Source organism: Epinephelus fuscoguttatus, linkage group LG23, assembly GCF_011397635.1.
Source record: "Epinephelus fuscoguttatus linkage group LG23, E.fuscoguttatus.final_Chr_v1".
In the NCBI taxonomy this organism is placed as follows: domain Eukaryota; kingdom Metazoa; phylum Chordata; class Actinopteri; order Perciformes; family Serranidae; genus Epinephelus; species Epinephelus fuscoguttatus.
The window spans coordinates 9,033,131-9,055,118 of NC_064774.1; the positions used below are offsets into that span (position 1 = coordinate 9,033,131).

The 21,988-nt window shown below is 40.6% G+C and overlaps 3 protein-coding genes across 9 annotated transcripts in view; 2 read left to right on the forward strand and 1 right to left on the reverse strand.

Annotated features, from left to right (window-relative positions):
• The window catches only part of LOC125884441 (uncharacterized), a 95,331-nt gene extending 73,957 nt beyond the window's left edge, over positions 1-21,374 (reverse strand). For 2 of the 8 annotated variants that reach the window (XM_049569403.1, XM_049569405.1), the window contains exon 1: positions 20,829-21,166. In XM_049569403.1, the coding sequence (XP_049425360.1) occupies positions 20,829-20,925 (97 nt within the window). In that variant the 5' untranslated portion in view covers positions 20,926-21,166. Of the gene's footprint in view, positions 1-3,727; positions 3,862-20,828; positions 21,167-21,232 lie in introns of those variants that run through there. The other 6 variants (XR_007448695.1, XR_007448693.1, XR_007448698.1 and 3 more) reach the window with 6 other exon arrangements.
• LOC125884443 (uncharacterized) overlaps positions 1-21,988 on the forward strand; it is an 88,081-nt gene that overhangs the window by 51,543 nt on the left and 14,550 nt on the right.
• Positions 1,740-8,594, forward strand: LOC125884440 (low affinity immunoglobulin gamma Fc region receptor II-like). The gene is made up of 5 exons (XM_049569401.1): positions 1,740-2,175; positions 3,751-3,999; positions 4,143-4,256; positions 8,117-8,191; positions 8,460-8,594. The coding sequence occupies exons 1-5, from the start codon at positions 1,899-1,901 to the stop codon at positions 8,504-8,506; spliced, it is 762 nt and encodes a 253-aa protein (XP_049425358.1). The 5' UTR covers positions 1,740-1,898; the 3' UTR covers positions 8,507-8,594.

A 21,988-nucleotide genomic window follows, 5' to 3' on the forward strand; every position in this document is an offset into this window, starting at 1 on the left:
TACGATTCTCCTCCATACTCCACAGGTCCCTCCAACTGAGCTTCCTCTTCTCTACACTTTCCCAATTCAACCACTGTCCCTGTTTAGCCTGGGCCACTACCTTTGCACCCCTTAGTACCTCCTCCTGTCTGCGTATCTGTTCCACAACCAGCTTTCTTTTATCTTTGAGACCTGCTGTATTCCATACCGGTTTGCCTGAGATACTGGCAGCTGAAGTATCCCTTTTCCATACAATGTAACACTACTTAGGTACCTAGGAGTGCCCAACCACTTCCTAATATAGGAGCTAACCGACCTTTCAATTCTCTCCACAACGGATATTGGAATTTCGTAAATTGACAATGGCCACATTAACCTAGGATATAGCCCAAATTGCAAACACCACAACTTCAACTTTCCTGGAAGTTCTGATGTGTGTTTAATGTGTGTTTAATTTGTGTTTAATGTGTGTTTAATTTGTGTTAAATTTGTGTTTAATGTGTTTAATTTGTGTTTAATGTGTGTTTAATTTGTGTTTAATGTGTGTTTGTGTTAAATTTGTGTTTAATGTGTGTTTAATTTGTGTTTAATTTGTGTTAAATTTGTGTTTAATGTGTGTTTAATTTGTGTTTAATGTGTGTTTGTGTTAAATTTGTGTTTAATGTGTGTTTAATTTGTGTTTAATGTGTGTTTAATTTGTGTTAAATTTGTGTTTAATGTGTGTTTAATTTGTGTTTAATGTGTGTTTAATTTCTGTTTAAAGTGTGTTTAATTTGTGTTTAATGTGTGTTTAATTTCTGTTTAATGTGTGTTTAATGTGTGTTTAATTTCTGTTTAATATGTGTTTAATGTGTGTTTAATTTGTGTTTAATGTGTGTTTTTCACAGGAACCTGCTGCCTACTAGTGTTTTGGAGGTGTGCCTGCAGAGTGACACAGACACACCACTGCACAGGTATAAATGTTTACAATGCCACAGGCCATGTGTGTGGGCTCTGCATAGAGCTGACACACAAGTATAAATCTTGAGTGGATGTTTCAAATACTGAGGGGGATGCACCAGCAACTGAAAAACGCAAGTGCTCATAACTCAGTGGTTATTATGAGTCAAACTGACTTCAAATGTTGTGCAGTGCATCTCCTTCACATCCCTTCACATTTGCTATTTAAAAAACAAATTGTGGGTCACCAGGTTAAAGAAAGTAAAACATGTGACATTTGTGGTCAGCTCAAGGATGTGTCGCAGCCCCTCAGGCTGCCACTCAGTCTGTCAGTCGACCAACAGCCAAGCAGCATGGAGATCACAGCACTGTGCACCATTATCGGTGAGTACTATATAATGTTTATGTGCATTATTACGAGACAAATATGTGACGTGTGTGTATGTTGGCATCTGTAATATTGGGATCTGTTTTTGATTTGCAAGGTTTTACTAAATCTATTTTGCATTCTTATTTTAAAATATAAAGCCCCATTTGTGATGTCAGGATGACACTACCTGTTTTCATATGTGGGTGATATGTGAAGCTTTGACTACATCTACTGTATGCTACATGGCGCAGTTGCAAAGCTGTGAGGTGGCACATGGTGTCAACTTTGGGTATCTATTATAGATAGGTGGCAAACAGCCCTTTGGCATCATCAATCGCAAATAAACTCAACACAATTAATTTACAGCTTCTAATCAACCCCCACAGTAGATGCAACCATTCTCCAGCTATTTTGCCAATAAGCTGCAGAGAGGAGCTTAAATTCACTCAGTTGTTTTTCAAATCACATCCGGTATGAAACAAGGAAGCAACAAAATGCAATGAAGGTGACAGGCCGCGCTTGGGTTTATTGTTCGCCTCTGTGAGACAGACTTCTGTTAGTTGCACTGTGAACACATTTACAATGCAAATCTCATTTTGTCACCATCTCTATGTTACATTCAGCTTCTCTGAGAGTCATTCCCAACAGATCCCATTTCTTTGTGAATGAGCCTGTTACGCTGAGCTGTGATGAGCCTGGAAACTCCTCTGACTGGAGAGTTAAGAGAAACACATCCAGGCATACAAACGAAGAGTGTTCCATAACGTGGGGAAGAAGAAATGGATCCCAGTGCTTCATTGATGACGTTTACGCATTGGACAATGGAGTGTACTGGTGTGAGTCCGGAGCTGGAGAGTGCAGCAATGTCGTCAACATCACTGTGACTGGTGGGTTTATATGGACGCTCATTTCCACCAGTAGAGGACGAAATACGAACTTAGTCTTGTGTTAGAAAAAGATCCCTGTTTGTCATTAGAATGAGAAACTTTGTTGAACTTAGTATTTCAAAATAATGACCTATATCTTGAAATATTGAGTTAGAAACTTAAAATAATGAAAAATGTATTAAAAATAATAAAACTCAGTATCCAAAAACATGAGATAGTATCTTAAATTAGAAGAAACTCTTAAAATAATGACCTAATATCTCAAAATACTGAGGAACTTTTTCAGAATAATGACTTAGTAAAAAAACAAGAAACTCAAAATAATTAGTTAGTATCTCAAAATAAGGAGAAACTTCCAAAAAATTACATAGTAGGTCCATATAAAATAAAAGAGTTTTTTAAATATATATATATATATATATATATATATATATATATATATATATATATATATATATATAAGTTAGTCTTTCAAAATAATGAGTTTATAGCCTAAATAATGACATAGTAAGCTTTTATCAAAATGACGACTTATTTTTCTTAAAATATTAAGTTATTACTTTTAAAACAATGAGTTGAAACCCAAGAAACTCAATGTAATGACTTAGTATCTCAAAATACTGAGAAGCTCTCTCAAAATAATGGCTTAATTTTCTTGAAATATTAAGTTAAAAACAATTTAAGTTTAAAACAATGAGTTGGTATCTCAAAATAAAAACAAAATGTTTGCCCATCTCAAAATAATGACTTAGTATCTCAAAATTACAAGAAACTGTCTAAAATCATGACTTTATATCTTAAAACATTAAAATAATGAGAAACTCTCAGATTAATGACTTAGGGCATGTTCCAATACCAATATAGGTGGGTTTACTCAAGTGGGCCCCACATGGGTTATGCTACAGCTACCTGGGTACCAAGTGGGTATGGGCCCGTAATGGGCCATCTTATCCTGGTCCCACTTGGGTAAAACCACCCATTTGGGCAGCTGGCATGGGACCATTATGGAACCCTTGGACAGCCCCATAAAGGGCCCATTTTTCAGCTCATTTACTACTCATATGGGCCCCACATACAAATGTTGGCTGGGTCACATTACGATAACATGCCAGGGATTGGGATTGGGCCTAAGTATCTCAAAATAAGGAGAATAAGAGTTTTAAAAAAAAATATATATATATATATTATACTGTTAGTCTTGACTTTTCTTGAAATAATAAGTTAGTATATATGAAAATAATGACTTAGTATCTCAAAATAAAGACATAGAAGGCACATATCAAAACATTTTTTTTTATCCGTAAATAATAAGTCAGTATTTAAAAATAATGGCTTAATAAATCAAAACATTGACGTAGAATGTCTAAAATAATGACGTAGTAGGCCTATCTTGAAATGAAGAGAAAGTTTACTGGCTCATTATTTTGAGACTTCTGTAGCTTTATGAACCTACCAGCTGCTAAATATCCAACATGCAAACCCTCAGTTACACACCCAGCATGTCTAGTTCACCAGACTTCACCAGAAAATGACCTCTAAACTTTTTCCTGACCTTTCTGCTGCTGTGTCGCTCAGGTGGCTCTGTGATCCTGGAGGGTCCTGTCCTCCCTGTACAGGAGGGACAAGCTGTGACTCTACGCTGCATAAATAAGACAACCTCCTCCTCCAATATGACGGTTGGATTTTATAAAGATGGCTTCTTCATTGGCAGCAGCTCAACAGGAAACATGACCATCAACAGTGTTTCAAAGTCTGATGAAGGTCTGTACAAGTGTGGCATCTCTGGAGCTGGAGAATCACCAGACAGCCGGCTGGTTGTCACAGGTGAGACGAGCTCCAGCCATGTTGTTATAGCCCTTAAAATAAGATGAATATCAGGAGTTAGATGAGAAGATTGACGAACATGATCAATGCGTTTTTTTTGCATCAAGGTCAAACTGTGTTTTTTCTCATCTTTTGTGTTTAAGCTGGGCGTCCTGAATCTTTTCAGTCCCCTCTGGTGCGCATTCTACTTCCTGTGGTGGGCGTCTGCCTCTTGCTAGTCTCTGTGATGCTGCTGTGCCTCTGGAGGAGCCACAAAGGTCAGCCTGTTTTCGCGTAAACAAAATGACATTTTATACACCGGTGTTTCAGGGTTACCTGTGTCAAAGAGGGGAACAGACCAAACCTTAAAGTGGACAAAAGTTCAAGTTATGAAGGTACGGAATTAGAATATTTACACAGCAGCTTGGACAGAGATAAAAACAAAGGTTTGAAGATTACTGACGGCATCTTTCATGTCTTTTATTATTAAAAGCTTGAGTTGTTTTTTAAATTCCAGAGCTTCAGTGAATGAATTGTTTCTAAAAATGAACAGACAAAACAGGCGCAACTGTGAACGTCACCACCTACGCAGGCCTGACTGCGATGGTAACAGTGGAATGTGCACACTACATAAAGGACCATGAAATATTTCTTTTATGCTTAGAAGAGCGACAAAAAGGTTTTGTGTTCCTGACATCAGTGGGAGGTGGAATCATGCACTTCTGGTTTCTGGTGTCACACATTGCTTCTTTGTTGATCGGAAAGACTGACTAGTTCACAAGTCTGGTTGACAACTTTAAGACGTTGGTGGATAAATCATTTCATTCTAGAAAACTGAAACAAAAGTCAACAGGTTGAGAGAAAAGCATGAGCGCCGGGTGCTTTCATTTTATCTTATCTTTCCCTTCTTCTGTAAATATTCAGTCTGATGAATACGGAAAAGTTGATCATGTTAGTGTGGGGCTACCCAGAGCTTTACATCTGTCCCACAGACGACAGGCCTACACACTTATAAACAGCACCTAGAGGAAGATCAGCTCTGCACTCAGGGTTTCAGGTAAAGGTTGCAACCTCAGGCGCAACCTGCTGCTTCGCTCTTGAAAGCTGACACAAAAGGTGCAAGAGTAGCACCCAGCGCTTGACCTCGCGTTTTCCAGACAGTTAAAGACGCAAACATCATGCATCATTCCAATACCGGGGTCGAGGACACTGTCTTGTTTCTCCTCCACAGAGCGCTGTCCTTCCTGGACCAAGGAAATGGCTCACTGAGGATCCTCTTCTTCGACTTTTCCAGCGCATTAAACACAATCCAACTCCTTCTCCTGCAGGAAAAACTGTCCACAATGTGTGTTGACCCCTCCATCATGTCTTGGATCACAGACTACCTCACTGACAGGCCGCAGTTTGTCAGGCTGAGAGGCTGCACATCAGACACTCCCCCAATCCCAAATGGATCCCTTACAGACTTGTTGACTCAAGCCCTAAGCCCTCACAGACCTAGGACCAATTAGGTTAAGAGCTAACCTGATGGAGAACTGGGACACCACTTCCCCTCACGTAAACGTGGAAAAAAAACAATGGGAAGGGCCAAGACAAGGGCTAAGGGGAAGAAATGGAATTGGTCCTTGGTCTGTAAGGGCTTGAGTCAACAAGGCTGTAAGGGATCCATTTGGGATTGGGGGACTGTGACCAGCAGCAAAGGAGCACCACAGGGGACTGTACTCTCCCCCCCTCCTCTTCATCCTATACACTGCCGACTTCCAGTACAACTCAGACACATGTCATATGCAGAAGTTTTCAAACGACACTGCCATTGTGGGGTGTATCAGGGGAGGCACTGAGGAGGAGTACAAGAACACTGTGGAGGACTTCGTGAAATGGTGTCGACTGAACCAGCTGCAGATTAACACCGCCAAAACCAAGGAATGGTAGTTGACTACAGGAGGACAAGTCCCCACCTGAAGCCAGTTTCCATCGAGGGGGAGGTGGAGGTAGTCACCTCCTACAAGTACCTTGGCCTGCAGCTGGACAGCAAGTTGGATTGGTCTGTAAACTCAGACCACCTCTACAGGAAAGGGCAGAGCAAGTGATACTTCCTGAGAAGGCTGGCTTCCTTTAACATCTGCAGGTGATATATCAGTCTGTGGTGGCCAGCATCCTGTTCTATGCTGTGGTGTGCTGGGGGGGGGGGGCTCAGCCTGAGACTGGACAAACCCATCAGGCATGCCAGCTCTGTGGTGGGCATGGAACAGGAGTCTGTGGTGGTCATGGCAGAGAGGGGAACCATGGACAGACTGCTGGCAATTTTGGACAATGACAGCCACCCTCTGCACACTACCATCAGCTCTCAAAGGAGCACGTTCAGTGGCAGACTGCAGTCACTGAACTGTTCCATGGACAGACTAAGAAAGTCCTTTGTCCCCAGAGCAGTCAGACTGTACAACAGCACCTGCACTAACTAACTTCTTATCCCAGTAGACTCATTTTTAGCTACTTTAAGCCACTTCTGCCACTTTACAACACATAATGTATTTTATGCCTACACTTTTATTACCTCCGCCAAGGAGGTTATGTTTTCGCCGGTGTTGGTCTGTTTGTCTGCAAAATAACTCAAAAAGTTATGAACAGATTTTTAGACAGACAGAATTTTAAGGAAAGGTGCATAATGGGACAAGGAACAGATGATACAATTTTGGTGGTGATCAGTTGAAGCAAAGTGGATAAAATAATAAAAAAGTCTATCATCTGACAGCCTCAGCAGCAATTCCAATTCCTAAAAAGATGGTGAAAATAGCGCCATCTGGTGGCCGAAAGCACGTCTTGTTCTTCTTGCTAAATATTGTTGTAATTCTAAAGTTGAAATTAATGTTCTGTCTTGGAAAAAAAGAAAGTGAAAAATACAAAAAAACATATTATATTCTGTGTTAGTACAAAATAAAAACGAAATAAATACACCAGAGTGTCTCCATGGTGAAGGCATATATAACCGAATAATGATAGTGATGCAAATAACCTAATTGTGATGCAGGCTGCAAAATCTGATGCAGAGGGGGAGGGAATATCACCTACTTGGCAGAAGTCTGCTCTCTCTGAGTGCTTTTCTAGATATTCTTGTATTTTACCTTTCCTTGATTTTATATTTTAAGTATTATTTTAATTGGAATGTGTGTCTTATGGAGCAACTGCAAGTGAATTTCCTTCGGGATCAATAAAGTATCTATCTATCTATCTATCTATCTATCTATCTATCTATCTACTGTGTTTACAATGTTACTGATACTATTCTTTCTCACAACTTCAACTCAAACCATTGTGTTGCCCCGCTCAAAATTTATCATTTGAAAATATAAATATCATAAACATGCAGGCGACTAGTTGACTAATGGCCCTAAATGACGACGACTGGTCGACTAGGAAAATTCTTAGTCGGGGCAACAGAAAAACAGTGCCACAGCAAATCTTAAATTATTTCACCACAACTCAGGTGAACTCCTACTGCAGCAGCCGCTCCTGTGACACAACACACTAATCTTACCCTAGCCGCAGGCAAACACTGTTTAATATTAAAGACACTCATACCTTTCTACTGCCACTACCACCACTCCTGGACTGTTAGGACCCTTTACATAAACAAATGTATTTAATAATCCTGTCATTTTTTTTGCAATAAAAGAATACAACACATTCAATATTTACATTAAAACCAATACACGATTTGCAACCCTGCATTAACTTTGCAACAAATTAATTCTATTTAAAACACAAGGTTTGTTCAGCTCACCAGGCAAGCATGTGCAGAGGAGTGAGGCTCACACACCTGTGCTCCATGAGCCTCATAATAGCTTCACTTGACTTCCCAAATAGTTGCCTGGGTCCTAGTGTCCGCCTGCTACACATGGTGGCCCTGGCCCTGGCCTGACCACTATTCACAGTTAACGAAATTTTGACCCAAACTTCGTCATGCTACTGCAGCTCTATTTTAATATTTGCATTTTTTTTTATCTTCATACTGTCGTCCAAAAGCCCAAAACCTCAAGTTTTCATTTCCCTTTTCTGGTTTATTTTAATTTGCCTTAAACAATGAGAACTTAAATGTAAACTCAGCATGGGTGTAACAGTGAGGAGTGTTGTGTTGCAGGTCAAATTGACCCTGATGATGTGTCGTACACTGATGTCACCATCACAAAGGAAGGTCAACCAAAGAGGGACAGAGGTAACACACACACACACACACACACACACATAGATACACACACATTGTTCACGCCTCCCACCTACTTTTGATCCACAAGTGTAACATGTGACACAATGAGTGATCACCGAAGTACAGTAAAGAAAAGCTAAGCACTATCTAAAGCAGTTAAAGTTAGCCCCAATGCTTGCTTTTTATTCTTTGTGTAAGAACTGTCCACCCCACCACATACAGTACTGTACCTTGCTTGCTGATAGTTCAGTAGTTTCCGTGTGTGTGTCCTCCTCAGAAACGGATGCAACCCTCTACTCAACAATCAAAATAGGACCCACCTGAGAGGAAACAGTGTTGAAATGCGTCCCTCCCCACACATCCAACAACCTCTCCTTCGAAAAGCATGTCAATCAAATCACCAGTACTGCCTCCCTCCACCTAAAAATCAAAGCTCGTCTCCAGACGCTCCCCTCTGCTGCTGAGACCCTCATCCACGCCTTCATCACATCTAATTGACTGTAACAGCATCTTTATGATACATTATCCTAAGTCCTAAATAAACTCCAAGTACATCCAGAGCTCTGCTGCCTGATCACATCACCCCTGTCCTCCTGATCCTCCACTGGTTCCCTACATCACATCCAAGTCAAAGTCCTTCTACTCACTCACAAAGCCCTCCATAACCAGGCCCCCTCCCACCTCACTGACCTGCTCCACTGCCACACTACTTCCTGCAGCCTCCGCTCCTCTGATGCTGACCTCCGGACTCCACCACTCAGGGCAGAGCACCAAACCTGGGATGACAGAGCCTTCTCCATAGCTGCCCCCTCCCTCTGGAACTCATGTCTGAATGCTATTATGTGTATTTTACTGTATTCTATTTTATGATCTTTTATAACTAATGTAAAGTGTCTTTAAGTAACATGAAATGCACTCAATAAATATAATATATTATTATTATTTTCATTTTATGAAACTGAACAAATATTCAGTGCATGTTTGTAGAAAATACGGTGGATTACAGTCTTCTTTTTCTCAACATTGCTTTCCTTTTATACTTTATTTTTATTTGTCTACTCTGTCTCACCTCCACAGGTTTTGTTTTGTATTAATCTGTCCCATTTTTAACAATTGTACTAATAAACTACACCTGATCAACTTAATACAGTCAGAATTACAGTCTATGCACTTACGCAAACGTAGAAAAACATTTGCATAAATACACACAGACATGTTTAAAACCTTTGAAAATACAACACATTCTCACTCTCAAATTGTCACATGACAAACTGTGACGCTCTAGGTCCCCCTCCAGCGTCAGTTTTGGACGCTCAGGGAAGGCGTGTCAACTTCTGCTCCTTACATGCAGTGTGTCTCTTCAAAATAAACTTCAGGTGTCACAGAAAAAGTACAGCTTCCTCTTGTGGCACTTTTGATACGCTAACAATGTAGGTAAAACACTTTATTTTAAGTTAATTTCCTTAGGTTTAGACAACAAAACTCTGGTTAGATTTATAAATTAACATCATGGTTTGGCTTCAAATTCACACAAGAGATGAACAGCAAGCACCCAGGTGAGGTTCAGAGTTTGTTTGACCTGTCCACCACCCCTCCCACACTCCTAGATGGACTTTATTGCTCTTTATATCACAGTAGTTCCCGCATGGTGCGTATCCATTACAAAAAATCCCCCTGTGTGTCAATGTCTGACGCAATCGTCTACTGACAAAACAGCGGTATTCGATGAGTCAGGCTGTTGCCTGCTGTGTCTGAACCTGCACCCAGTGCAAATTATATCACCATTAAAGGTGCCACTGTGCATCAGTGGCTGATGCTGTCATCGCTGATGAGTTGAGAGTCAGAATGGGCTGAGGTACCCCTTCAGCATCAGTTTTGGACACTCAGGGAAGGTTTCATCTCGTTACACTCTCAATACACTTACAACGTTGGTAAAACATTTAATTTCTAGGTAAATTTCTTTAGAGTTAGGCAACAAAACTCTGCTTAGATTCGTAAAATAACATCATGGTTTGGCTCCTGGGTGAAAGTCGGATCCATCCACCACCACTTCCACCCAACCTGTTCAGACTCCCGCTCTCTTAACTTAGGTTGTTGTCCTGCAGCATGTCCCTCTGACACTGCCCTGCTGTGTATCATGTCACCGTAAAAGGATGGCTTTTTTCATCAGTGTCTGATGCCGAAAGTCACTGCTCAAGCGCCAATACTCGAGACCGGGTTGTAGAAACTGCCGTTGTCGGATGCTTATCATCTGCCACAAGGAGTGCCTCTTGGTCTATGTCTAACACAATCGTCCACTGACAAAACAGCAGTATATGAATAGTTAGGAAGGAGAATGGGCTGAGGTACCCTCCAGCGTCAGTTTTGGGTGCTTAGGAAGGTGTGTCAATTTCCGCTGCTTTTCCGCTTTGTTTTTAGGTGTACTTTAAGCAACAAAAGTATGTGGTTAGGTTTTGGTTTGACTTTAAAAAGTAAGTTTTTTAGTAGCATAATGTAGTCACATAACACACCTTACACATGTCACCAGGCATACATCATTTGTGAGGTAGAAATAGAATTAAAGCCATTTTCATATGCATCGTTGCCATTGCAACCAATGCAGCAGGCAACTTTCCATGTGCACAAACCAACTTACAGAAAGTCCCAAACTCACTGAGGTAAAGTTTAACAGTAACAACCAAACAAGCAGTGGAGTTGTACATTCTGAAATAAGCAATCAATAGCTTTTGAAATATCACTGATATTCCCTGGTTCTTGTGTAAACTGAAACTGTTGCTGCCTCTGGAGTTTCCTCAACCTCCCCTCCTAATCATTTTATGCAGACTTGACTCGTGATGTACAACAGTTGCTCAGAGTGTCGGGAAATGCCGCCACCCAGTGCGTCTCATAACGCCCCTGAAGGGTGTCTCGGTTCTTCAGTATCGCTGAGGGCCGCTGACCAAGCTTCACTCGCATCTGAGGAGTTGGAGGTGGGATCCAGTTGTACAACGAATTTGAAAGCTCTGCCTTTGTTTCAGCCTTGCGTTCACCCTGTTTCTTTCTCTCACAAAATTAAGGCAAAAAGTTGAATTTAGAATTTTTGTGAATTCAACTGGCTGGACAAGAATAAAAACTGAAACACAACAGAGGGAGTTTTTCTGTTCATCTGTCAGCAGATGTAAATTATCTTGAAACTCCGCTGTGATTTGCTCAGGAAGTAGTCTCGAAGCGTGGGTGTACAGGAAGTTTCACCTGTCTTATTTGTAATCCTATTTTTAGAACTGCACAGTATCTATTATTTATTATCTTACTATGAATAGGCTCTTTAAACAGGTACGCCTTCATTCCTTTCAATAATGATTTACTCCACTTCCTCATTGCCTGCCTGTTATTTTCCCACTATGAGCTTACACATTCGTCAGCCTGCTCATACAGGGACTTTGATACCTAATGAGAAGAACCTTACTAGGTGCTGATTTTGATCACATATCATTCATTTTTTAACTGCATTTACATAACTGTATTTTATTGGATAGTTCAGATCTGCTTCACATTAATGTGTTTGACATGTCAGTGAAACCACAGAAAGATTTAACCTTCTGACACCCAAGCTTTTGTTTGGTATGCATTTTTGATTTCTCTGTCTGAGATAAGTCGTACCTGTTAAGTATAAAAAACAGCTAAGAATTGTCTTGGAACAGTTAATAGTCCGCATATGGAGACATTGGGAGGACTTTTGATAGTCACAAGTGTGTAATAACGTCTAAAACTCTTAATTTCAACGCCTAAAAACAAGGCGGTCTCACCCCAAAGTTGTCAAAATGCAGCAGTTGAGCAGTGTCTTGTGGCGTCAGACACTGACGAAAAAAGCCGTCCTTCCACATCGGCATGATACGGTCTCCATTATAATTTAAAGGCACTTGGCAGTCAGGGAAACGCGAAGGGGCAAGAACAAAAGTTAAGGCTGCAAAAGTCTGCATAGGGTAGGTGGGTGGATGGGTCCAACAAACACAGACTTTCACCCAGGAATGTTGTGTTCGTGTCCAAACCCTGTTCTTTTTTCTGAAACCTAACGTCATGTTTTTGTTGTTGGAAGAAAACAAACGTCAATTTATGTTTTGTACTAACGTAGTGCTTTTATTTTGAAAGAAACTATGCAAACTTTACATTTCCTATGAAAACAGAAGTGTATTTTGAAAGAAGACAATGCATGTAACAGGCAGAACTTGACACGGCATCCCAGAATGTCAACAACCAACACACCCAGGGTACCTTGACCAAACGTCTATATGTGACGAGATTGTTTGCGAAACAGGTAACAGATAGGATTTGTTTTATTTAGCTTGGCGCCACCTAGTGGTGTTGCATCGCACTGTCGCAATGACCAAATTGACCGTGGAGATCAAAGATCGCTGCTTGACAATGTCCATTCAAGAGTTAAACTCAAATTTCTCACATTTTGGTTTTCAAAAGCTATTATAAGTCTGTTATATGCTGCCCTAAGTTATAAGCTAGCGTTATTATAAGTCTGAGTAGGCTTATTTTGTAATTACTTCAGTCAATCACAAAAGTAACTTAGCTACTAGTTAGCTAACAGTAGCAAGCTATCGTTATTGCTAGCTAGCTTACTTCTATGGATGTAGCTTGTTTTAGTAAGTTAGATAACGTCTGTAGGGTGGTAGGTCAGGTTCTATCCCTTATCAGGACGAAGGTCTGGGTCTCGTTCCGACATGGACCTGGGAGCAGCCGGAGGGAACGTGAATGAATTCTTTTCAGCTGCCATTGTGCTCATGACTCAACTATCTCATGCCCAACTCCTCATAAGGACCAACTCCAGTCCCCGATTGGCTGACCGACCAATTTTGCAATACATGACGCGTTCCCTGCTATAAAGCAGATTTTTGCCGCGAAATGTCGGCACCGGTGGCAGAAGCTTATTGCAAAGCCACTAAGTAACCTATGTAAATGCTGATAGTCTGATTTTAGTGTGACCACTACCCTGTGCAACCCACATTATTTTCATAATGATATATTTAGGAAAAGATGCTATCTGTTGCCTCTTTAACATAAAGCCACAGCCAAAAGCTGCAAATGTAGCTTAGCGTAAATACAGGAAACAGAGCAAAAACAGTTGTTTGCCTCTATCCAAAGATGTACAGACATTAAATTGCAAACCTCATCCAACTATAAGCAAAAAAAAACCCCTAATAAATGCATTAACCAAAATGTTGACCCTTTCCTTTAACTAGACTTTTAAAGAACTTTGTCTTTTCAGCCAAATTTAGCCAGTTTTAACCGAAATGTCTTGCAAACCATCAAAACAATTCTTACCTGATAATGACGTAAAAAGTGCCTGACTCATCTCTCATATGAGACATGGATGCCAGATGGGAAACAACCAGAAATACAAGTTCTCATCCATAGTATCTTGTGACTCTCCTGGCATCAACACCAAGGAAATACAGTAGTAGTATCCTTGTAGAGAGCCTAATTCTTTCCCTTTACCATCATCAGGGAGGTTTTCATTCTCATCTGATCAATAGTCAGCTGTTTTCTGGGGCTTTTTTTAGTAACAGATGCTACTGAGACTTATTCTGCATCCAGTTTCCTCCTACAGTCTGAACACAGTCTGCCTGTACGTGACTAAGAGTGTTTATCCTCAACATAACATGCGTAAACCTGTCCTGAGGCTGTGTCTCACTTCTTGCTCAATGCATGCTGTGATTGGCTCCAGCCCTTCCATGACACTCGCAGGGAGGGCATGTCATGTTTATCATATCATAACTTTTAATCTCTGATCCAAAAATAAACCAAGCGGTAGCCCCACCACATAAAAGACAAGAACGTGACAGTGCTCTCTGAATACAAAGCCTGATGGTACACGTTGACACCTTGATACTGGTCATGTAATAACTTCACTGGCTTTAAACTGTGTTTATGTGCCGGTTTTGTGCAGTTTTCTCTTGTAATTTTGAAAAATACTGTGCATGCAGTTGCAGGCAAGGCAAGTTTATTTGCATAGCATCTTTCTGGCACAGAGACAAAATAAAAAATGCAGTACATATGGCAAAAACAAACACACTGAAGAGGCAAATACAATTAATTCAATCATCAAGTTAACCATGTCCACTGCCTGAGTCTTTACAAGGGAACCACTGAATAAAACATAATTTAAAAAAACAACTCATTACATAACAGCTACAAAAGAAGAGTGTTGGAAGGTAAAACTTTCTATCTACAAATCTACAATCTACTCAAGACTTTAAACAGTATGACGAATATATATGCTGTGTACACAACTATTTTTATTAGTGAAGAGATACTGAGGTGCAAGATAATCTCAGGAGTGTTTCCTTTTATTATTTGGATTCATATTCATGCTTAGATTTGTTTTATGAGAAAGATAACACTTTTTAAACTGCACGATTTGAGTTGGGCACACTTATCGAGCCTAATGCCATTACAGCCCTGTTCGGCATCTCTCAGTTGCCTTTGCCAAAGCTTGGAGCAGATCTTGTAGCGTCTGTAACATTACTGGCCAGACATCTAATATTAGTGAGATGGAAATCACCAGCACTGTCTTCCCACATTTTGTGGATAGAAGAGATTCTCAGGAATTTACAGCTTAAGAAAGTCTGATGTACACTGAAAGGCTCTCCCAAAAAATTTTAAAAGATGTGGGGGCCATTCTTTGCCTATCCCAAAATACTACTTTTTTATCCATGTCTTTACTCTTACCCTGACTTTAAGAGCAAGTTTATTGCTATTTATTGTTTGTTGGTTTTCTTTTGTTCTGCTCTACTGTTACATCACACTGTCATTCACAAGTGTTTTCACACTTTTCCCGATTTCTGTGTAAGTAATCAATAAATAAAGTTCAATAAATAAAAAAAGCTTATAATACAAAAAAAAAAGAAAGTTTGGATTTATTGTTATCCGCTACCCCTCTTTCAGCAATCATTTCCAAATTTTGTGCAACAACTGAGACATGATCCTAGATGATGCAAACTGAATTATGGACACATCTGTGTCTGTTTTTGTGTCTGAAGTGCCCCCTAGTGGTCGATTTGAATAACACTTTCAGGTTGTGATTCAGATACTGATGTGGAGGTGCCCTAGTTTTGTGATGACTGGCTCAGCGGTTAAACACATTAGTGCTGAGCCTCGCCTCCTCTAACATTCACTGGTCAGTATCATCAAAATGCTTTTATAACTGCTGATGAGCTTCATCCCATGATGATCCACAGAACATTTGGTGTAAATTGGACCTACATTGAAGGAGACGTCAAAAATGTGTTTTTCAAAAAATTCAAAAAGGCGTAAAATTTGCTCAGACGGACCTTAATTGTTCCTCAGGCTTTCGTAGAACACATTCAGCTGGACATGTGTGTCTAATTTCAAGTCAGTCCAACACAACAGTTTTCCCAGAACAGCGCCGGATTTTCTGGTCAGTTGGTTCAGTTTGCTTTGGTTTCTGGCTCTGACGCCACTGCTCCTGCACACTGCAGCAAAAAGACTGTTCTTGCAGCATCTTGCTGCACATGTTACAGAACCTGAGTTTCCTTCGGAAGTCTGTTGTCAATGTCAACTCTACAGTGGTTGTTTTTATCCACTACCACCACCTCCTCTCCCAGAATGTTAACGAGGTCAACAGCAGCTCTTCTTATCCTGATGAAATGGTTGGTTTGGGTCCCCTGTGGGTCATCTTAAGTCCAACACAGACAAGCAGTACTAGAGCTGCTGTTACTGCCAATCCCACATAGAGGCCGCTCCTCTCCCGACTCCCTGGTTGTAGTCCCGCTGTTTGTGTTGAAGGTTTGGGCTCATCAGCAGCTGCTGTAAAAGATAAGTCAAAGATTGTCTGCAGTGGAAACTTTTCAGTGAAAACAAATCAACCACAGCAGATTGACAGAGAGAAGAATAATCTACCTATCTGGCATCATTGGTAGCCATCATAAAAGGTTAACCTCATAATTTCTTAAGTCACCGAAGCTGCAATGTGCATATTAAAGGTATGAAGTTTTGCTTGCTACAAACTGTGTGCAGAAATTCTCCCAAAAGTACCACAATGCTTCGGTTGAGTGACTGAAGAAAGTGTTTGTAGGAATACTTTCAATCAGGCCTCTGTTATCCTTCAACTCTGGTGATCGTCTGACTTTCCTTTCAGGTCAAAATAATTATTGATTTCTCTGGTTTATGACCAAATGCCTGAAAACTGGGTAATTCAGCTCAGGCAAAGTTTCTATTTAGTGCTTATTAGCGTGCTAAAATGCTAAACTAAGATCCTTAGACTCGTTGTATAGTTTCATTTACTGAATTCTACTGAATCAACTTACCAGTGACAGTGAGCTGACATGTAGCAGCGCTGCCGCCATAACGTGTGTCCACTTCACACATGTACAGTCCTGAGTCATCAGTCCTGAGTCTGGACACATGAAGTCTGAGTCGTCCCTCTCTGAGGACGTCTTTGTCACACTGGACTCGTCCTGTAAACTGTTCATCCTGAGACTCTGGGACCTCAACACCTCCATGTAGACGAAACAGACCTGAGGCTCTGAGATCAGTTAACAGTTGACAGTAGATAAAAAGGGAGTGGAGGGAGCTGCCAGGTTTGGTGGTGAACATCCACTCCAGTGTGATGTTGTGGTTCTCCTCTGCCTGATAGGAGGTCTGTGTCACATTGACTACAAATGTTCCTGTTGAGGAGACAGAGAGGGAAAGTGAGGAGCAGACAACTTTAACAGCTAAACACCTTGACAACATTGGCAGATTATGAAACAATGGGCCCCTGGGCAGATATGCAAAAGGCCCCACCACCTCCTCTACATATGAGCAAGACACACAGGCTTTGTGCTGGACTTTAATTTTGTGTCTCTTTGAGGTAGATTTGTGTCTTTTTGTAGCCATTTGTGTGTCTTGTGTTGTCTACTGTCTCCCTGAGGTGATTTTGTGTCTCTATGAGGCAATTTTGAGGCTGTTTGAGTAATGTTGTCTGTCTTTGGGATAATGTTGTGTGTTTTTGGTCATTCTGTGTCTCTTGTTAATCATTTTGTCTCCTTGAGGCATGTCGGTGAAGATTCTCAGTCATCCAGGTCATGGTACTCTTAGGTGCTACACCGATCAGCCAAAACATTAAAACCACTGACAAGTGAAGTGAATAACACTTATTATCTTGTTACAATGCAGTGTTCTGCTGGGAAACCTTGGGTGCTGGCATATACAGTATGTGGATGCTACCTGACGAGCTGCACCCACCCAAACACTGTTGCAGACCAAGCAAACCCCCTCATGGCAACAACACTCTCCGATGGCAGTAGCCCCCCAGCAGGACAATGCACCACGCCACACCACAAAACTGCTCAGGAATGATCCAAAGAACATGACAAAGATTCAAGGCATCGACCTGGCCTCCAAAGTCTCCAGTTCCTAATCCAATTGAGCATCTGTGGGACGTGCCAATCTCTACAGATTGGACATAGCTCTGACATGTCAAGGTATGGACCCAGGAAGTCTGGGGATGCCCCGTGGTGTCTGGCACCAGGGTCTTCACCACAGATCCTTAGAGTCCTGTGGGTTGCGAGATTGATGCACCAGCATGTCCCAAGGATGCTCGATCAGATTTGGATCTGGGGAATATGGGAGCCAGGTCAAGGCCTTGAGCTCTTGGTCATGCTCCTTGGGCCATTCCTGAGCAGTTTTTGTGGTGTGGCATGACACGTTGTCCTGCTGGGGGAGGCTACTCCCATGGGATGACGTTGCCATGAGGGGGTTTGCTTGGTCCATAGTGGTGTTTAGGTGGGTGGTGCATGTCAAGTGGCATCCACATGAATGCTAGGACCCCAAGTTTCCCAACAGAACATTGCACTGTAACAAGATGATCAATGTTATTTACTTCCCCTGTCAGTGGTTTAATGTTGTGGCTGATCGGACTTGTTTGCGTTTCTTGAAGACGTTCCGTCTCTCATCCAAGAAGCTTCTTCAGTTTTGAAGTTCTGAATAAACTGAAGAAGCTTCTTGGATGAGAGGTGGAACGTCTTCAAGAAAAGCAAGCAAGTCCAGTTGCCTACTGATATAGCCCTTAAGATGCTCTTGAGGCAATTATTTGTCACCTTGAGGTAATTTTGTGTCTTTATGAGGCAATTTTTTTCTCCTTTAGGTAATTTTGTGTCTTTAAGACATTTTTTTTCTCCTTGAGGCAATTTTGTGTCTCCTTGGCGTGACACAAAATTCACAGTCTAAGCAATGATTCAATACAAAGCCCTTTCCCACAGTTTATTTATTGGCTTTAAATGTCCAGTGTGTATAATTTAGCTGAATCTAGATGTGAGCCTGCAGACTGCAAGCAACTGAAACTTCTTCTGTCTACCAAGAACGTAGAGAACTACAGTGACTGTAAAAAACAACAACACGAAAATGTGAATCAAACCAGTAGAACTGTAGAAAAAAACAAAAACACAATGAATTTTATTTTCAGGTTGTCATACAACAAGGAAGACATTATTCTTAATACTACACACCATTTCTGCCGATAGATGCTCCTAAATCTAACACACTGGACCTTAAATAGTTTGGTGATGACTCAGAAAGCTCAGTGCAAGTCACTATACACCACAATGCACTAAATATCTTTTAAAGATAAAAGAATTAACCTTAAAATTATGGTATTTTCCAAACACAATAGTTTGAATTAATTGAATTTGTGGCTTAAACATTTAATCATATGATATTGTTGTATTATCTTGTTAGCGTTTAGTGTTTTTGAGCTTGAGTTTTAATGACTGCAGAAAAGTTATTTTTATTTCTCCCTTATAGTTATTAGTCAAAAATTAAATGCATTTTTTTAATAAAAAATGATCCATTAGTTTAAATTTCAGTGAATCCAAAGGTAAATTTAATTCATCCTCATGTGCTTCTCCAGTGTTCTCTCATCCCAGCACACATTTGCATGTGGGGCCCGTGTGGGTAGTAAATGGGCTAAAAAAAAATCACCCAACATCAAGGCGATACAGCACACTTGTGGAAAGCCTTCATTTTAGCTCTGTAGGACACACTGGTGATTTATTATGATTTTGTTAAATATGGAATGTGAGATGTCTTGAAATGTATATTTAATGCAATAAGCCACGCCCCCTTTAACCAATCATTTTCAAATTTTGTGCATCGACTGAGATATGACCCTAAATGATGCAAACCAAGTTTTGTACAAATATCTCTGGTTGATTATGAGATATCAACTTTTTGCTTGTGTAGCGCCCCCTATAGGTTGATTTGAATCAAACTTTCAGGGTATGATTCGGATATGTATGACGACATTTGCTACAAGTTTTCTCATAATAGGCTGAACGGTTAAGGAGTAAAATCCATTAATGTGCTGAGTCACTATCATCAAAATGCACAGACATAGCCTATCAAAAAGTCTTTGATAACTTTTAAAAAGCTTCACCCCATGATGAGCCACAGAACATTTGGTACAAATCAGATCTACGCCTTAGGAGATGTCAAAAAAGTGTTAAAAAAAAAAAAAATCAATGTGGCGGAAAATCAAGTGGGCGAACCTTGACGGTTCTTGACAGACTTTCAGTGAGCCCATTCACCTGAACATGTGTTTGCAATATCAAGTCAATCTGACATACTGTGCAGGGTGATGGCCTTTCAAAACAAAGTTTCATAGAACCTTAATTTTAGCGCCCCCATCTGGCCTATTGGTAGGCTATTATGTTTCTTGAGCAGCATTTGCACACAACTTCCAGTCAAAATTTCATGTCTCTATGATGTACCACCATCCCATGGGAATTTGCGAAAACATTTCTGAATGATAATAATAACAATAATAATAACAATAATAATAATAATAATAATAAAACAGGACAAAAACAAAAGGGTTTCAGCCCTTTGGGCTTGAACCCCGAAAAATACTAAACAACATTTAACCAAACAACAAAACCATACACTGCAAATAGAGAAACGCACTGCAGATAAGAAAACAAATGCAAAGAGGAAATGCTGCAAATACAGAAACGTGCTGCATATGAGAAAACAAATGCAAAAAGACACGCTGCATATCTCTATCTGCATCGCGTTTGTCCTTGTCAGCCACCATTCATTATTATTAATTATTTCCGACAGCCAATTGACCCCAACATAATTGTTGCCTCTACGTGATGCCCTAATTTATGTTCACAACATATTTGGTGAATGGGTCAGACGTGCAGCACTGTTGTGGAAATGAACTGTAATAAACTGGAGCTTCTGTGCTTTGATTAGCTGCCGTCAAACAGCACCACCCTCATCCATTTAAAATGCCTGTTATTTCTTCTGAGGTCATTTTGATCAAAGTAATGCACGGTTAGTGCAATAAGTAACTTATTACTCTGCACAGAGAGTAATATTGTAAAGTAATGCATTACTTGCCCAGCTTTGCTTTAACTCTATATTTTACACCAGAGACATTAGGGATGAAGACACTAATATGAAATCTATTCATGGAGGAGATTGATGCCTATTTGAGTAAAAAGTAAACTCCTTAGCTGTGTGAGTAAATGCCCAACACACATCCATGAGGCTGAAATCAGAGAGTAAATGCTTTATATGAGATTGAGTTTTGCTGGTTCTGTCAGTTTTGGATTAAAATGGTATATCAGAACCGTAGGCTACTGTTTGAGCTTACCTTTAACAGGTGTGAATCCACACAGCAGGCAACGGACGATGAGGGTGAGGATTATAGGCGACAGTGAAACACTGTTACTGAGCTCCTCCATGTCCATTTAAAAGTGTGCGACCGTAACTCAGACACACTGATGACTAACTTCAATCAAGCTGTGTGGGATGTTTCTTCTAGTCCCGACACATTTCACCAGTGACCTCATTCAAACTCCGCCCTACAAACTAGAGAGAAATCCCCATCGGTGTCTCCTGACATTATAAAGCTATGATACTGTAATTAATCTATATTCATTTTTCTTGCCCTCTAGCAGCGAAAACTAAATGATAAACAATGGTAATAATAATTATATTTGAGCATAAACTGTTTATTCTTCAATAAGTTGTGTGTGGTGCAGCAAACAAACTCACCTGAGGACGGTGCGAGCTACTGGAGTTACTCAGTCCATGATGGGCACAGTTTGGGGTGTGATCTTGAGTCAGGATGAGAGGTGCACTTTGTACAAGAGAAGCTGGAAGTTAAAAAACACAGTGTGGTCTGGTTATGTGTCATGTGGGCTGCAGAATCACTTCCTTTTTCAATTGTTAATGGTTTACAAATTGCTTCAGTTTTTATAGAATCCTTAGTTTATCTTTGAATCCTTATTTAGACTTAAATTTACATCTTCTGAGCATTGAAGCACTGAAGTTTTTGGATGCGTCGAGTCAGACATATCTTTGCTCAGCCACCACAGTGGTTATAGGACCAAGAATAACCACTACAGTCCAACAAGCTGAAAGAGGGAGCAGAGCTGGACTTCGGTCCATAAATCAATTCCCCTCCTGTGCTTGTATACTGGGACAAGGACAGTAGAGCAATTAAATGGCCAAATTGAGCTGTAACTGTAACTCAATTTACTTCAGTCATGTTAACCGGCCGGTGGAGGCCGCAACTTTTCTGCCACCCAGCTTTGTTCCCCTTGGCTGCACAATGTACTAATACACCAGGAGCATTTCAGGCTTGGAGCATTTTGCGTGCCTGCTTTTGTGGACATGCAGATTTTCTTGATTTGATTATTTTCCTTATTATTTGGGCTTCTACACTGAGTAAGTGAGTAGCTATCAGTCTGGGCAGCCACTTGGTTGCCTGATGGAGATCTGTGCTCCACTGACACACCAATCACAGCA

What these genes read in the sequence shown, in the direction of transcription:
- LOC125884440 (XM_049569401.1), top strand. Translation starts at nt 1,899, where the DNA reads ATGTTACATTCAGCTTCTCTGAGAGTCATTCCCAACAGATCCCATTTC. An exon ending in CCTCTGGAGGAGCCACAAAG is followed by an intron (nt 4,257 to 8,116) that starts GTCAGCCTGTTT and finishes GTTGTGTTGCAG; the next exon opens with GTCAAATTGACCCTGATGAT. An exon ending in TCAACCAAAGAGGGACAGAG is followed by an intron (nt 8,192 to 8,459) that starts GTAACACACACA and finishes TGTCCTCCTCAG; the next exon opens with AAACGGATGCAACCCTCTAC.